Below are 18,154 nucleotides of genomic sequence, written 5' to 3'. Positions count from 1 at the left end.
TCATGATCATCACACTATAGGGAGTTAATGGTCTTTCTCATTGGAATATGAGCCAGGGGACTTTAGTATCAGAGCCACACACACACTAGTGTAGTAGGCCGTGGATTAGGGCTCGGCTCGTAGGTTAAGAGGCAGAACTCAGAAACGATACGCATTACCAGGGATGCATCCCAAATGGCACCCTATTCCCTTTATAAAGCACTTATTTTTACCACGGCCCATAGGGCTCTAGCCAAATATAGTGCACTATGTAGAGAATATGGTGCCATTTGGGCCACAGGAGGAATAACAAACAGGTCAAGCCTTTAACACGTTGTAATTAGCCTGGAAATGAACCAGGATTAAAATAAAACACTTGTTAAGAAATGGGACAACGGCATACAGGCCAGCCAGTGTAAAGCAATTTAATGTAACATTTTTATCTATGTCAGTTCTAACTGCTTGTGATCCCTATGTATCTCATCTGTTGAATGTTTGTCATGTGTTGAATTCCCCGACGCTCCATCCTTACAGTCTGCCCCCCCCCCCTCTTTCTTCTCTCCTCTCTCGCTCTCCTCTTTTCTATCTCTCTCCCCTCTGTTCTCCTGCAGGCGTCTCAACACCATCATTACAACACTCTTCCCCAAGGGCTCTCGCAGTGTGGTGCCCAGAGATATGCCCCTCAACATCTTCGTCAAAATGATCCAGTTTATTGCACAGGTAAACTGCTGTCAACGAGATTATCATTATTGACAGATTTATAACTTTTATGTTAGTTTTTCCTGGAGCATGCACAATAAAAAAAACTCAGTCATCTAGTAGACGCTCAAGAAGATAGTTCTGAGAGAGAGCATGAGAGTTCAGAGACAGCACGCTCAAGTGATTTTGAAATTAAAGAAAATAGGGATACCGGTCTGTAGTTTTTCGATGTCAGAAGTGTCGAGTGTTGGTTTTCCTGAGGAGGGATGCGACTCTGGCCATTGTGAAGTCAGAGGGGACTCAACCAGTGGTCAGGGATGAGTTGATGAGGGAAGTGAGGAATCGGAGAAGGTCTCCAGAGATAGTCTGGAGAAGGGAAGAGAGGATGTGGTTATGCGGGTAGGATGTTAGACTGCCGGACCTCACTAGTCGCAGGATTTCATCTGGAGAGAGAGGAGAGAAAGAGATCCAGGCGTAAGGTAGTTCTGTGTGAGGGGGACCAATGGACTCAATAGGCTGAGTGAATGAGGAGCGGATGTCGTAAACCTTATTTTTAAATCGGTTGACAAAGTCGCCCGCAGAGAGGGAGTGGAGGATTAAGGAGGGAGGAGAAGGTGGTAAAGAGTTTCCTATGGTTAGAGGCAGAAGCTTAAAATGTAGAATGATAGAAAAGTAATTTTAGCAGTGGATACAGAGGAAGAGGAGTTAGAGAGAAGGGAGTGAAAGGATGATAGGTCCTCCGGAAGTTTAGTTTTCCTACATTTTTGCTCAGCTGCCAGCAGCCCTGTTCTGTTAGCTCGCAATGAGTCACTCAGCAACAGAGCAGGAGGGTAGGCCCGAGCCGGCTGAGAGGTAAAGGTACATTGCGAGTCATAGGAAAGGGAGGAGAGTAGGGTCAAAGAGGCAGGAGGAGTGGCTCAATTGCTCCTCAGCATCTGGGCAGGGACTGAGGGGCTAGGGTTGGAGGAAAGGGAGACAGAAAAGGAAACAAAGTACTGATCAGAGACCTGGAGAGGGGTTGCAGTGAGATGAGTAGGCTAACAGCCTCTAGTAAAGATGAGGTCAAGCATATTGCCTGCTTTGTGAGTGGAAGGGGCCTGGAAAAGGGTGAGGTCAAAAAAGACACGGACAGGAAAGTGTGAGGTGGAAAGAAATTAATCGGGATGTTGAAGTTGCCAAGTATGAAGAGCGGTGAGCCATCGTCAGGAAATTAACTTATCAAGGTGTCATGCTCATTGAGGAACTCTCTAAAGGCACCTGGTGGGCGATAGATGACAACAATGTTAAGCTTGAGTGGACAAGGGACAGTGACAGCAAGGGATTCAAATGAGAAGATGGACAGGTGAAATAGAGAGAGGGTGAAATAAGAACATCTACACTTGGGAGAAATTAGTAGCCCTGTGCCATCATCTCGACGAGCAGATTTTCTCGGACTATGAGAGAAAACTTAGTCAGATGAAGAGAGCAGCTGGAGTAGCAGTGTTCTCTGGGGTGATCCGTGTCTCCGTCACAAGACTGAAGGGCAGCATAGAGATGAACTCTGCGTTCTTGACCGCAGATTGGCAGTTTCAAAAGCTGCCAGAGACCCGAAATTCCACATGGGTTGTAATTGCACAAGGTACACTGAGTTAGAAGAGTTGTTGCCAATTGGTGAGGAGCGTCTGTAAAACCTAAAAGGAGAGGAGCAAACAGGTATAGAAAACACACACATACACTAGAATGTGGACACCCTTTGCAATTAGTGGATTTGGCTATTTCAGCACACCCGCTGCTGACAGGTGTATAAAATCAAGCACACAGCCATGCAATCTCCATAGACATACATTGGCAGTAGAATGGCCCGTATGGAAGAGCTCAGTGACTTTCAACGTAAGATACCACCTTTCCTACAAGTCAGTTTGTCAAATTCCTGCCCTGCTAGAGCTGCCCCGGTCAACTATAAGTGCTATTATTATAAAGTGGAAACGGCTCAGCCGGGAAGTTGTAGGCCACACAAGCTCACAGAACGGGACTGCTGAGTGCTGATGCACGTAGCACGTGAAACGCACCTGTCCTCGGTTGCAACACTCACTACCCAGTTCTAAACTGTCTCTAGAAGCAGCGTCAGCAGAAGAACTGTTCATCGTGAGCTTCATGAAAAGGGTCTCCATGGCCAAGCAGACGCAGACCAGGCTAAGATCACAATGCACAATGCCAAGCGTTGGATAGAGTTGTGTAAAGCTCGCTGACATTGGACTCTGGAGCAAAGGAAACGCGTTCTGTGGAGTGATGAATCACGCTTCACCATCTGGCAATCCGACGGACAAATCTGGGTTTGTCAGATTCCATGAGAACGCTACCTGCCCCAATGCATAGTACCAACTGTAAAGTTTGGAGGAGGAGGAATAATAGTCCGGGGCTGTTTTTCATGGTTCGGGCTAAGCCCCTTAGTTCCAGTGAAGGGACATCTTAATGCTACAGCATACAATGACATTCAACACAATTCTGCTGCGTCCAACTTTGTGGCAACAGTTTAGGGAAGGACCTTTCCTTTTTCAGCATGACCATGCCCCCGAGCACAAAGCGAAGTCCATACAGAAATGGTTTGTCGAGAACGGTGTGGAATAACTTGACTGGCCTGCACAGAGCCCTGACCTCAACCCCATCAAACAGGCCTAATCGCCCTACATCAGTGCCCAATCTCACTGATGCTCTTGTGGCTTAATGGAAGCAATTCCCCGCAGCAATGTTCCAACATCTAGTGGAAAGCTTTCCCAGAAGAGTGAAGGCCGTTATAGCAGCAAAGGGGTGGACCGACTCCATATTAATGCCCATGTTTTTGGAATGAGATGTTCGACGAGCAGCTGTTCTCATACTTTTGGCCATGCAGTGTAGTTGCCAAAGCAACAAAAGAGCAAAATGAGATATGAAAATAATTAGGTACGTTTTTGTAGAGCCTTCCTCTCTGATGTGAATTTGATGATCTGAAAAAACAGCAACAATATTACAAATGTGTTCTAAACCCTCTTCTTCCACCACAGGAACGACTGGACTTTGCCATGAAAGAGATCATCTTTGACCTTATGTGTGTTGGGAAACCAGCCAAAGCCTTTAGTCTTAACCCAGAGGTACAGTACATAATTGGCTTTGAATTCCATCATTCTTCAATATGAATTATTTACAGTTCTACAACCTTAACACCAAATAACACCAAATTCAGTATGTTAGCCCATGGTACATCTCTTAACTTAGGGATCGGTTAAGCGATGGTTGAGTTATTGATTAACCAGGAAATCAGATTTTATGTGTCGATTTAAATCCTTTGTAAATCCACTCCACAATTAACTGTCAACTTCAAACATTGTGGGGTCATCAAAGACATTGCCATGATGAAAATCTTAAAAAACAGTGAACATTTTCTACTATGCTAATGCTTAAAATAATCATAAAAGGTCACATTCACTCCAAATGTTCACTTTGCGCTAATCACAATAATCCCTAAAGAGTGAGAAAATAAGGTTGATGCATTCAAATATGGCCACACTATACCAGTAAATGCATATTAGCACATACTCTAACATTCCCAAATATGCAAGAAAAATACTTAAAAAATCTTCTTCTCATGAACCATGAGTCCAAATGAGACCAATTTGGAATGTAGGCCCATGATACATATCTTAACCTAGTTTGAGAAAAGCTAAGCGATTGGTCAAAAGATGGCTGCGTTATTGATTTTACCTGTCCATGTAAACCACTGTAAATCCACTCCACAGAGGCCAATCAACCTGAAGCTTGTCATTGCTATCATGGACGTCCCTAAGATGAACCACACTGAATTTGTTATTGATATCACAAAAAAACAAGGAAACTATTAACAACTCATTCTTGGTATATTAACGCTAATGCTCAAAATCATCTGCAATCATCTTCTCCTCATGAACCATATGTCAGATTGTCTCCAGATTTTTATATATAGACACAATGAATTAGCCTCTAATGAATTTGAGAATGATTAGTTACTGCATTAAAATTCGACCATGCTACAGCACACATATCACACCAGGGCTACAAGAACTGAACCGATGGACATGGGGCCATGGTATGGGCCATTGGTATGTAAATCTTATGTACACTGAGTATACAAAACATTAAGAATATCTGCTTTTTCCATGACATAGACTGGCCAGGTGAATCCAGTTGAAAGCTGGGATCTCTTATTGATGTCACTTGTTAAATCCACTTCATTCAGTGTAGATGAAGGGAGGAGACATGTTAAAGAAGGACTTTTAAGCCTTGAGACAATTGAGACATGGATTGTGTACTTGTGCCATTCAGAGGGTGAAATGACAAGAACAAATATTTAAGTGCCTTTGAACGGGGTATGGTACTAGGTACCAGGCACACTGGTTTGTGTCAAGAACTACAACACTGCTGGGTTTTTCATGCTCAACAGTTTCTCGTGTGTATCAAGAATGGTCCACCACCCAAAGGACATGTCACTGTCACTGCAACCTTAGATGGCTGCACCAGATCAGTTGGAGGCACTATATATGTCATTGGCACCAGTGGCATAGGTTACTAGAGCCACCAGTGGCATAGGTTACTAGATCACTATTGATCAAGTGTACATTGTCTTGTGCAAATTAGAGTTAGATTTAAATTATGCAGACAAACAATGTGAAATATCATAAAAATAAGACTAAAAAGGTTTCAAAAATGTTAAAATGAACAATTAGTCAAATAAACCCAGAATTTGTATATAACTCAATACATTAACACTATAAAAGCCTAGCCCCAATGGATCCCCTTTGTGCCAATGACACATCTTTTGGATGTCAACATTCTGACTGTCTAATAAATATATTTAATGTATGCTATCGGAAAAATAATAATTTGGTTGTGCTTTTGAAGGTCTAGGAACCCCCCCCCCCCAATTTTTTGTAATTTATTTTGACTCTAGGGTACATATCAGAATTACCTGTATAAATGACATTAAAAAATGATTATCTGATACATTTTAAACTTTGTTTGACAAGTGGTTCTGAAAGGTCATGAAACTACCTATATATAATATAACCAACTTTGAAAGCACCAGCTACAACTGTTCTAAAGAAATTGTGCCATTGACATTAGAATGTTGGAAGCTTACCCATAAAATGCCATGTAATGGAGCAGCTATGTGTTTGGATTGCAACTTTGCTGATAGAGAGACCAGAAAATATTAGGGTTCCGAGAGCGAGACCAGAAAAATGCGAGTCCAATTCAAGACCATGATTTTAATTTTCTCAAATCACCACCATAATAAGAGTTCAAAATGTCCAGTATTTCTGTGTTCATATTTCAGAATAACATATGCATTCTGTAGACATTCAGAATGTTGAAAAAATGTGTGCTGAGGGCGAATAGAGAGCCACTCTACAAATGATCACTAAACCAAACAGTTCTATAATAGATAAAAAGTAGATGGCAGTGGCTGCGAATATGTGAGCAAAACATTTTAGCAGCCCCCCTCTTGACAGCAGAAAGAAGATTTAGCAATTATATAACTCATTTCATGCAATTCTACACATTTTGCCATAGGGTAGCGATATCTGAGTGAGAGTGACTAACAAAATCAATGGGGGCCCCACAATTGGTAATTCAACCATGATTACTACAAGTTTAGATAGCTGGCCGCTAGACTAACTTACCAATCTAAAAAATATTGACATGGGCTAATTGAGTAACTGTCAGGGACTAACATAACAAGAAAAAAACTGCTGATGGTGGCTAACTCTCAACAGTAAGTTGAGACCCTGACTGCGTCCCCCCCCCCCCCCCCCCAAAAAAAGACTACCTGCCGCCCTAGTAACAGACCAGTCTGCTATGGCCCCATAGTAAGAATAGATCTTAATTTAGAGTAACTACGTGTAATGGTTTTCTGCTCTCATCAGCAGGTAAAAATGCATTATCATTCCTATGGAATTTTACATGGTAATGTACACAGCAAGTTTCTAGTCCTGTTTTATGAAAGCTATTAATATGATAAAATTGTATATCATTTTAATCCGTTCACTTCCATGACTATTCACATGTACATATCCACTTTGACATGTTTGAAGATGAAATTCTTGCAATTATTGATCTTCAGAAATCAGGGATTCAGACAGCTTCTTACCACAATTCTGTGAGTAATTTAACAACTTGATATATCTGGCACACCTGGCTCATGTGATTGTGTATCTACATCATTCAGACAGTTTTTGGGGAATGCTACAATTATATTTCATACAGGTATGGTCATGTAAAATTGTCCAATAAGACCCCACTGAGTTGTTTGGCATCCATATTGGAAAACGGTATCTGTGGGGTTACTGCGCCCTGTATCTACAATTTTATTTAAACCCTGTTCTAGCTGTGAGCGTGCAATTTTGTGTCACCAAAGTTAAAACCCCAAAACATAGCTGCCTCATTACATGGGATTTTTATGGGCAAACTTCCAACATTCTAATGTCAATGGCACAATATGGGTGATTTTTTTAAACAATAGTTGTAGCTGGTGCTTTCAAAGTTGGTTATATTATATATCATTTGAAAGGTAGTTTCATGGCCTTTCATAACATCTGCTTCCAACTCACACTCTCAAACACGTGAACGCAGCTCACTTTCCAGCCCACTTTCCACCTCACAAACACATAGATCCCCTGAACGCAGCTCACTCTCCAGATCCCAATAACCGGAATTTTGATCACCTGTTCACACACCTGTAGGTCATTTATCAGTTTAGTTCTTTGCACCCCATCACTGTGAGGTATTGTTTGTTTTGTGACACACTTCTATTCGGAGCTCTGTTTTTCACGTAACTTAAATCCTCCCATGTATGATAGTTTTGGCCTGCCTCACTAACGACGCCTTTTGCCTATTCCCTGCCTGTACTTTAGCCTATTGGATTTCCGGTTATCATCCTATTGCCTGATCTCCCGGACGATGTTACTAGCTTTTTCCCTGCCTGTACTGTTGGCTTTTTGGACCCCCTGTGTATGACCTTCTGCCTGCCCCTGGACCCAGCTACCTGCCTCCTCCTGTGGCCCTTTACAAATAAACTCCTGCTGCCCCCTGCGCTTGAAACCAGCTCTCTGTCTCCCATCGTGTTCATTACACACTTGTCAAACAAAGTTTAAAATATATTAGTGTTTCCTTTTTAAAGTCATTTTTAAGGTCATTCTGATATGTACCATAGAGGTCAAAGTTATGTTGAACTGAACATTCCTCCCAGAAATGTGTCTGATGGATAGCTGTAAATCTAAGCTTTCCAATTATACATGTTTAAAGAGTATAACTTGTTGTATATTGTTGTTTGTCATTGGGTAAAATCCTTATGGGAAGAATGTAAGGGATGGGGGGGTGAAAGAAAGAGCGATAATACACAGATAGCTACCATTTTTGCAAAGCTATCACACATTTTCCAACTTTAGGGACATAGACCTTCAAGAAAATCACTATTTAGACACCATCGGCTCAAGTGAGCTCGAGCTGCCCCACCGACTTCCCTGGCTCATGGATTACTATATGTAAAGACAAAAAAAACTGAAAAAAAACACATCATTCCAAGTGTCAAATACATTATATTGGTGGAGTGCTTTTGTTACAACTATAAAACATAAAGCATGTGAGTTGGAACACATTAACAGCTTATTTTTTATAATGACTAAAAAACTAAAAATACCCAAACTACCAAAACACACGGTCAGCAAGACGCTCAGTGAAATGAAGACAATTTCAGTTGCCTAAACAATAGTATAAGCGCCAAGTGTGCTTGTGAATAGTGTGAATAAATCTGCGCAAAAGCAATAATGGGATTATTATGAATATGTAGCAGTCAAAAATAGTCCATTATTGTCAGTTATTGGACACATTATTTGGTCATACCATGGATCATTTAGCTATTTGATTTTTAATTTACGGACCCCAATTTATAGAAGAGGTCCCCCTATTTTATAAATGGTTTTATTTGATAAAATATTGAATTTAGCCTTTACTACTACAGCCCATAGAAACGCATTGAACAAGACATTCATATATGGCAAAAAAAGACAGTCAAGAGGTTTTGAAGTGTGTGCTATATTTAGAAGAGATAAGAAAGCTCAGGAAATATTTTTCTAATTTCTATTCATATTTAAAAAGACTGTCTTGTGGTCTGACAAACATCGCTGTAGCTCGGCCACCTTCCACTGCAGATGCGGAAGGCCGACATATGTGGATGTGGTGGATTGAGACGCAGCCCAATCTTAAACTGACGGATTTAGATGGGGATTTGTTTGACTATGTTACTTAGATTGAAGCACAGGTGCGTCAATAAACTCTTAAGGATTACATACTGCATTAAAAGGACCAACATTACAGGACTAGATTACACTTCACTTGGGTCATCCTTGTGGTATTGAGAGACAAATATGCTAACGCTTTCACTGATTGCCCTTTAAGCAAGATAGTTCCTATAGATCGAGTGCTTTGTTATCCAACTGATTGTGTGTCCTTTCTGTTACCCTATGAATAGAGCCATGTTAATTTCTACTTGCAGCTATATTTTCTAAATTGTAATGCCATTTTTTAAAGCAGAACTGCATTGAAGAATATAACAGATTCAGAATAACAATACATGTGAAAATAATTTCCTGTAAAAGGACAATGTAATCAATCAATTACCAATCAAATCAGTCATAATATCATGACAATTAACATAACATTCCAGTGTGTGCCTTTGTCCAGAGAATGAATATAGGTCTGAGAGCATTCCTGGTAATAGCTGACAAGCTCCAGCAGAAGGATGGCGAGCCACCCATGCCCAACACGGGAGCCACGCTGCCTTCGGGCAACACACTCAGGGTAAAGAAGACTTACCTGAGCAAAACACTGACTGATGATGAAGCCAAGGTCATAGGTGGGTCACCAGGTGGACTACCTACTGTTTCCGGTATGTTGTGGATGGCTGGATGGATGTGTGGGTGGGTGGAGGGATGGATGGATGGATAATTGAGAGGATGGATGGCACAATTCACTACTGGAATTGTTGTGCTGGAATGAAAGTTTGTGTTGTTCACCATGCGCCTTCCCATGTAAGTATGTATGGATAGAATAGATCCTGAAACAAAATTATGTGTTCTTCCCCTGTGCTGTAGGTATGTCCCTGTACTACTCCCAGGTGAGGAAGGCCATAGACAATAGCCTGAGACACCTGGACAAGGAGGTGGGCCGATGCTTGATGATGACCAACGTCCAGATGCTCAACAAAGAGCCTGAGGACATGATCACGTACGTGTGCTACTCGGCTGATATAAAAAGGGCTTTATAAATACATTTGATTGATTGATTTTCCTCTACGCAGTTAGGGTAGTACATTTCCAGAAACTTTCCCAAACTTCCCAGTTCTCCAGAGTCCTACAACTTGTAATCCTCCAAGTTTCAACTTGGATTGGCCAGGAAAAACGTTTCCTGGTTAGGTCATGTGGTCAGGAAAAAATACAACTAAAGGCCCTATTCTTGATGTACCATGATTTGGCAGTTGTCAAAAATATATGTATTTTTTTGCATGTCATTATTGGGGGACATTTTACATTGCATATGTAATGACAAACTGAAAGGCAGGCAGTTCTGCTGTTGACCTGATCTTGATGTTGTCTCACCTTGTCTTGTCAGAGGAGAGAGGAAGCCGAAGATCGACATGTTCAGGACATGTGTGGCGGCCATCCCTCGCATCCTGCCAGACGGCATGTCCAAGCCCGAACTCATAGACCTGCTATCTCGGTGTGTACATATCTGGCTGTGTGTGTGTGTGTGTGTGTGTATGCAGGAAACCCATTGTAATGAATGGGCCAACCCTTCAGGTTTCCCAAAATCTCTATTTGACCAGGGCATTCAGATAAGTAGGAGTAATGTCTCATGCTGAGCCCACTTTAGACCAGGAACCATTCCTATCTTACCTGACTGGAAAAATTCCAATAAACCTCATTACAATCCGGCAGCCTGATTTCATTGAAAACGTTTCTTCAACAATGTGTGTTTTAAGGAGGCAATTATTAATTGAGAATCCTCAATTGAAACAGTAACAGTGTTCACCCACCCAACGTGTGTTGGTAAAAAGCTCAGGGATGGGCCTGGAGAAAGGTAACCCCTTTCAAATTCATTGACAGAGTTATTGATGCAAGGACTGACCATCCATTATAATGAAAATCGTAGTTTTAACCGTGTTTTGAGGCTAAATAGTGTTAGTTTATTGTTTACAAATATCAAAATTAACAAGCTTGTATTTTGGGTTTTAATGTGGTATGACAGTTGAACTAAGCTCATGAGGTATTTATAGGTTATGTTCTTCAAGAATCAATGGGCATATGTCATTTATTTATACAGTACCAGTCAAACGTTTGGACACACCTACTCTTTCCAGGGCTTTTCTTTATTTTTATTATTTTCTACATTGTAGAATAATAGTGAAGACATCAAAACTATGAAATAACACATATGGAATCATATACTAACCAAAAAACTGTTCAACATATATTTGAGATTCTTCAAAGTAGCCACCATTTACCTTGACAACAGCTTTGCATACTCTTGGCATTCTCTCAACCAGCTTCATGAGTTAGTCACATGGAATGCATTTCAATTAACAGGTGTGCCTTGTGAAAAGTTCATTTGTAGAATTTATTTCCTTCTTAATGCTTTTGAGCTAATCAGTTGTGACAAGGTAGTGGTGGTATATAGAAGAAAGCTCTATCAAGATGGTGTAACGGCTGTCGTATGTGGAAGAAGGTGAGGACCAAAGTGCAGCGTGGTACATGTTCATCCTTTTATTAATGGAACTGAACACTGATTAACAAAACAACAAAGAGAACAACCGAAACAGTTCTGTCTGGTGCAGACACAAAAACAGAAAGCAACTACCCACACCAATAGTGGGAAAACAGGCTGCCTAAGTATGGTTCTCAATCAGAGACAACGATAACCAGCTGCCTCTGATTGGGAACCATAACAGGCCTAAACGCTACTGCTACTCTCTGTTCATCATATATGCATAGTCACTTTAACCATACCTACATGTACATACTACCTCAATTAACCTGACTAACAGGTGTCTGTATATAGCCTTGCTACTCTTATTTTTATTCTCTTATTTTTACTATTGTTTTATTTCTTTACTTACCTACACACACACACATACTTTTTTTCGCACTATTGGTTAGAGCCTGTAAGTAAGCATTTCACTGTAAGGTCTAAACCTGTTGTATTCGGCGCACGTGACAAATACACTTTGATTTGGTTTGAAGACAAGGACAACAACCCGAGCCACTGCCTGTTCACCTCGCTATCATCCAAAAGGCGAGGCCAGTACAGGTGCATCAAAGATGGGACAGAGAGACTGAAAAACAGCTTCTATCTCAAGGCCCTCAGACTGTTAAATAGCCATCACTAGCACCTTAGAGGCTGCTGCCCTATATACATTGACTTGAAATCACTGGCCACTTTAATAATGTTTACATATTTTGCATTACTCATCTGTATTATATTCTATTCTACTGTATTTTAGTCTGTCAGTCTGACATTGCTCGTCCAAATCTTTGTATATTCTTAATTACATTCCTTTACTTTAGATTTGTGTGTATTATGTGTTTTGTTGTGAAATTGTTAGATATTGCTTATTAGATATTACTGCACTGTTGGAGCTAGAAACACAAGCATTTCGCTACACCCGCAATAACATCTGCTAAACATGTATGTGACCAATAAAATTCGATTTGATTTGATAAAAGACCAAGTCCGTATTGTGGCAAGAATAGCTCAAATAAGCAAAGCGAAATAAACAACAGTCCATCATTACTTTAAGACATGAAGGTCAGTCAATCCGGAAAATGTGCAGTCGCAAAAACCATCAAGCGCTATGATGAAACTGGATCTCATGAGGACCGCCACAGGAAAGGAAGGCCCAGAGTTACCTCTGCTGTAGAGGATAAGTTCATTAGAGTTACCAGCCTCAGAAATTGCAGCCCAAATAAATGCTTCAGAGTTCAAGTAACACATCTCAACATCAACTGTTCAGAGGAGAATGCGTGAATCAGGCCTTCATCGTAAAATTGCTGCAAAGAAACCACTACTAAAAGGTCACCAATAATAAGAAGACAATTGCTTGGGCCAAGAAACACGAGCAATGGACATTAGACCGGTGGAAATCTGTCCTTTTGGTCTGATGAGCCGTGTCTTTGTGAGATACAGAGTAGGTGAACAGATGATCACCGCATGTGTGGTTCCCACCATGAAGCATGTGACGCTTTGGGTGATTTATGTAGAATTCAAGGCTCACTTAATCAGCATGGCTAACACAGCATTCTCCATCCCTGGTTTGCGCTTAGTGCCACTATAATTTGTTTTTCAACAGGACAATGACACAAAACACATCTCCAGGTTGTGTAAGGGCTATTTGACCAAGGAGAGTGATGGAGTGCTGCATCAGATGACCTGACCTTCACAATCACCCGACCTCAACCCAATTAGATGGTTTGTTATGAGTTGGACCATAGAGTGAAGGAAAAGGAGCCAACAAGTGCTCAGCCTATGTGGGAACTTCAATACTGTTGGAAAATAATTCCTCATGAAGCTGTTTTGAGAGAATGCCAAGAGTGTGCAAAGCTGTCATCAAGGCAAAGGGTGGCTACTCAAATATAAAATATATTTAGATTTGTTAAACACTTTTTTGGTTACTACATGATTCCATATGTGTTATTTCATAGTTTTGATGTCTTTACTATTATTCTACAATGTAGAAAATAGTAAAAATAAAGAAAAACCCTTGAATGAGTAGGTGTCCAAACTTTTGACTGGTACTGTGTGCCTAAAAATTGATATAGCAATTAAGGATTTCAACTTTAAGTAGAATTTAGTACATAAACGGTTGCCTCTTTAAAACGCACATTGTGTGTATTATTTTTCTCCCAGGTTGACGATTCACATGGACGACGAGCTACGCCTCATAGCCCAGAACTCCCTCCAGAGTTTACTGGTAGACCTCCCTGAGTGGCGTGATGACGTCCTGTTTGGCTTTACCAATTTCCTGTTGCGGGAGGTTCAGGACAGCCACCAGGTATGGATAGCTGGATGGAACTATCAATGGATTGATGGCTTGATGAGTTGATTTCTTGACTAATTGATTGACTAATTGATTGATTGCAGGCCCTACTGGACAACTCTCTCCGGCTGCTGCTCCAGCTGTTGACCCAGTGGAGACTGGCTCTGTCAGCCCCAGAGAAGGGCTGCGACACAGCAGAGGTACAGTAAATAGAGATAGGCTGTCTAACATTTCCTTATTGCTCTTACAGTGGAGATATAGGCTGGGAGGTGTAATGAGTAGCTACATTAAGTGCCTGTATGTTTATGTAGTGCTGAGCGATTAGGTTTTTAAACAACTAGTTGGTTCAATTATTTGAATTACATTTTGTTCCATTTTTTTCCTGTGAGCTCGATGTGTCGTTTCTGTAGAGATAAATCTAATCAAGCCTGAACTGTGCAATGTAGTAGGGAGTTATAGTTTCCAACAGGTCAATATTCTACACAGTTTAGATCAGAAAATGTGTTAATTAACTGCAATGACCGGAATTCATTGTGCACCCGCTTAAACTTGTCCGGTCTATGCAGAGCAGACACAGATGCCTCTTTTCAAAAGAACTGGGAACTACGAGATCAAATCATGAGGGCAGTGATCAGAGCTTTAGAAAGAGGCCCGAGTTCCTGAGTTGGTATTTCGAGAAGGGATGACCGTTCAAATAGATTGTTCCCAGTCGGAGTACCCAGTTTTTTTTTTTGAAAGCACTGATGTCGAAAGGTGGAGCTTTCTGAGTTCCCAGTTCCAAGTTCCCAGTTGTTTTGAACCCGGCAAGAGACTGAGAGAACATCGAGAGGGAAAGAAAGCAGTTGCTTTGCAGGCTTGAAAATACATGATCTAAGTGATTGATAGTTGGTATTCAGTATGCCTTATTTACATTGAAGAACTACTTAAATTGTGATTTTGTCAGACAGCATAGGCAGCAGCTCCAGATGATGGCTTGGAATGAAATAAAATGAATCAAATGAAACAAATATTTTATTAAAGTTATGGTTAACGTTTTGCATATGCTACACATTGAAACACAAGGAATTGTGTTTTTTGTCATTTGTTATAGGCTGTTGGTCTCCTTTGGCCAACAGTCCTCGTTTATTGATGGTGCTGGCTGCACCAAGTGGGATCTGAATGCATATGGATAGATGTATGTTAGAATATTCAGATGAAAATCTGTCACCAATTGGATGGAAGCCTAGCGAAAGACAGCCTAAAGACTCTTGCAAGTGTGCTAGTCCAGTGCCCCAGAACATCTAAAGAATAAGCTACCAGCCAAACAAGCTTGTAAGAATTGTATGTGTAATCATGTAAAAAAAAAGAAGAAAAAAAGGGACCACAATGGAATTAACTCCCAGACTTTATTGTGCAATCCCGGTATCTACGGTTACAGAGTGTTGCTACAGTTATTGTTATTTGTGGTCGTAAACATTATTTTGAGTTAATTGTATGAGGGGTAATGGGTGTTCGATTTATTTACAGTACAAGGGGAGGGCCATATGAAAATATTTTTCATGTTGGGGAGTCGGGGGGGGGTGCATTTTTGTTTATGACACTGGGTTGGACCTCCCACCCCCCTGAAACAGAATTCAGAAACTGTGATAATGTTTTTATCAATGAACTTTAACCAAACCGACCTAAAATAAAAAGAAACACTAATCGCTCAGCACTAGTTTAAGGTAAGAGCATGGTTTCTGTTTCTTCAGAAAGGAATACAAATATGTGGCCATTCTAGGTCTGGCGCTGTTGTGAGTGTGCCATGCTCTTCTATTGAGTTGTTGTTTGAACCTGTGTCCGCTGTGTGTTGTTGCAGTTGGGCTCCAGCCAACGCGTGTCGGTGGAACACGGACTCCACTCCACAGTGCTGCACGCCATGGAGGGCCTGGCCTTGCTCCTGCTCTGCTCCTGTCAGCTCACAACACGCAAACTGGCCATGGCAATACTCCGGGAGATACGCTGCCTGTTCCTTGCCATTGGACAGACTGAGGTAAGGGTGAGGGGGATTGTCAGAACTTGGGTTAAAATCACCGGGCTGTTATTGTAAAATGCATTGTTCAAAATGTGGCTGCGTAACCATAGGAACCACCACATCACTTCCAAAAGGCTATTTTCTGTACATGTAACTTGTGCAGAGCGTGAGACACTCCCATTAATTTCATGAGAGGTATGCATTGCTCAGCATAAAATGTCCATCTCTTTTTCTTCTTCAAGAGTTCAATGCATGGCTCACGCCCCAAGAGCGCTTGATAAAGTGGCCTGCGCTCATCTCACGCTGCCAACAGGTTACAGGTCTAATGTAACAGCTAAAAACCTACGTTTTTCTCAAAGCCCCAGTGTCGCTCCATAGTAAGGCCGATTAACTGGAAAGTTAACCAGTAAATCGTGGGCTGGTTACAGAGTATTGGACTAGAGTTGGTTGAACATGATGGATTCTGTGATACCTTACAGGATGATGACAAACCCATGATAGAGGTCATGGACCAACTGAGCCTGGCGGTTCTGGAAAGTTTTGTTCATGTGGCAGCGTCAGATACGGTGAGCGTGTGTGTGAACAGGAGACAGAGGGTGGGGGTGGAGAGGAGAGCAATTTGCTCCTCTAAGTAATCCACTTATTTTATGTACAATTTCTCACATTTCATACCTTTGTTATTACTCCAGACAGTGATTCAGGATGGGTATTACAGCCCAGTCCGCTTAACATGCAGTTCATTCGGAAAGTATTCAGACCCCTTGACTTTTTCAACATTTTGTTACGTTACAGCCTTATTCGAAAATTTATTAAATTGTTTCTTTTCCTCATCAGTCTACATACAATACAAAGCAAAAACAGTTTTTTAGAAAGAAAAAAAATCAGATTTACATAAGTATTCCGACACTTTACTCAGTACTTTGTTGAAGCACCTTTGGCAGCGCATACAGCCTCGAGTCCTCTTGGGTATGACTCTACAAGCTTGGCACACCTGTATTTGGGGTGTCCCTCCCATTATTCTCTGTAGCTCCTCTTAAGCTCTGTCAAGGTTGGATGGGGAGCATCGCTGCACAGCTATATTCAGGTCTCTCCAGAGATGTTCGATCAGATTCAAGTTCGGGCTCTGGCTGGGCCACTCAAGGACATTCAGAGAACTCCGGCTTTGTCTTGGTTGTGTGCTTAGGGTTGTCCTGTCGGAAGGTGAACCTTTACCCCAGTCTTAGGTCCTGAGCGCTCTGGAGCAGGTTTTCATCAAGGATCTCTCTGTACTTTCATCTTTCTCTCAATACTGACTAGTCTCCCAGTCCCGGATGAAAAACATCCCCACAGCATGATGCTGTCACCACAATGCTTCACCGTAGGGATGGTGCCAGGTTTCCTCCAGACGTGACACTTGGCATTCAGGCAAAAGAGTTCAATCTTGGTTTCATCAGACAATATAACCTTGATTCTCATGTTCTGAGAGTCCTTTAGGTGCTTTTTGGCAAACTCCAAGCGGGCTGTCATGTGCCTTTTACTGAGGAGTGGTTCTCGTCTGGCCACTCTACCATAAAAGCCTGATTGGTGTAGTTCTGCAGAGATGATTGTACTTTTGGAAGGTTCTCCCATCTCCACAGATGAACTCTGAAGCTCTGTCAGAGTGACCATCAGGTACCTCCCAGACCAAAGCCCTTCTCCACCAATTGCTCAGTTTGGCCAGCTCTAGGAAGAGTCTTGGTAGTTCTAAACTTCTTCCATTTAAGAATGATGGAGGCCACTGTGATCTTGGGGACCTTCAATGCTGAAGACATTTTTTGGTACCCTTCCTTCCCCAGATCTGTGCCTCGACACAATCCTGTCTCGGAGCTCAACTGACAATTCCTTCGACCTCATGGCTTGGTTTTTGCTCTGACATGCACTGTCAACTGTGGGACCTTATATAGACAGGTGTGTGCCTTTCCAACTCATGTCCAAATAATTGAATTACCACAGGTGGACTTCAAATCAAGCTGTAGAAACATCTCAAGGATGATCAATGGAAACAGGATGCACCTGAGCGCAATTTCGAGTCTCATAGCAAAGATTCTGAATGGTTATGTAGGTTTCCGTTTCTGTTTTTATATTTTGTATACATTTGTACACATTTCTGAAAACCTGTTTTTGCTTTGTCATTATGGAGTATTGTGTGTCGATTGATAAGGGGGGGGGGGATGATTTAATTCATTTTAGAATAAGTCTGTAACATCACAGAATGTGGAAAAAGTCAAGGGGTCTGAATACTTTCCCAATGCACTTTACCATCAAGTGATCTGGTTAGCTTCCATTAATCACGTTAGTGATTTGTATGCACAATCTGCCTCACTGATCATAGAATTGTGGATGGCAGTTTTAGCCTGGTTCTAGAACTGCAATTGAAATTCCAATTGAAC

General features: G+C 41.5%; 1 protein-coding gene across 6 annotated transcripts in view; it reads left to right on the top strand.

Annotated features, from left to right (window-relative positions):
• The window catches only part of LOC109906299 (protein furry homolog), a 221,761-nt gene that overhangs the window by 86,681 nt on the left and 116,926 nt on the right, over window positions 1–18,154 (top strand). For all 6 annotated transcript variants that reach the window (XM_031790359.1, XM_031790358.1, XM_031790357.1 and 3 more), the window contains exons 13-21: window positions 591–699; window positions 3,699–3,785; window positions 9,406–9,577; window positions 9,816–9,948; window positions 10,333–10,440; window positions 13,624–13,768; window positions 13,858–13,953; window positions 15,591–15,764; window positions 16,226–16,312. In XM_031790359.1, coding sequence (XP_031646219.1) covers window positions 591–699; window positions 3,699–3,785; window positions 9,406–9,577; window positions 9,816–9,948; window positions 10,333–10,440; window positions 13,624–13,768; window positions 13,858–13,953; window positions 15,591–15,764; window positions 16,226–16,312 — 1,111 coding nt within the window. The remainder of the gene's footprint in view (window positions 1–590; window positions 700–3,698; window positions 3,786–9,405; window positions 9,578–9,815; window positions 9,949–10,332; window positions 10,441–13,623; window positions 13,769–13,857; window positions 13,954–15,590; window positions 15,765–16,225; window positions 16,313–18,154) is intronic.

This window comes from Oncorhynchus kisutch, linkage group LG15 (assembly GCF_002021735.2).
Source record: "Oncorhynchus kisutch isolate 150728-3 linkage group LG15, Okis_V2, whole genome shotgun sequence".
Lineage (NCBI taxonomy): Eukaryota > Metazoa > Chordata > Actinopteri > Salmoniformes > Salmonidae > Oncorhynchus > Oncorhynchus kisutch.
Note: the sequence above shows the minus strand (reverse complement) of the source record. Positions and strands in the feature narration are given on the sequence as shown.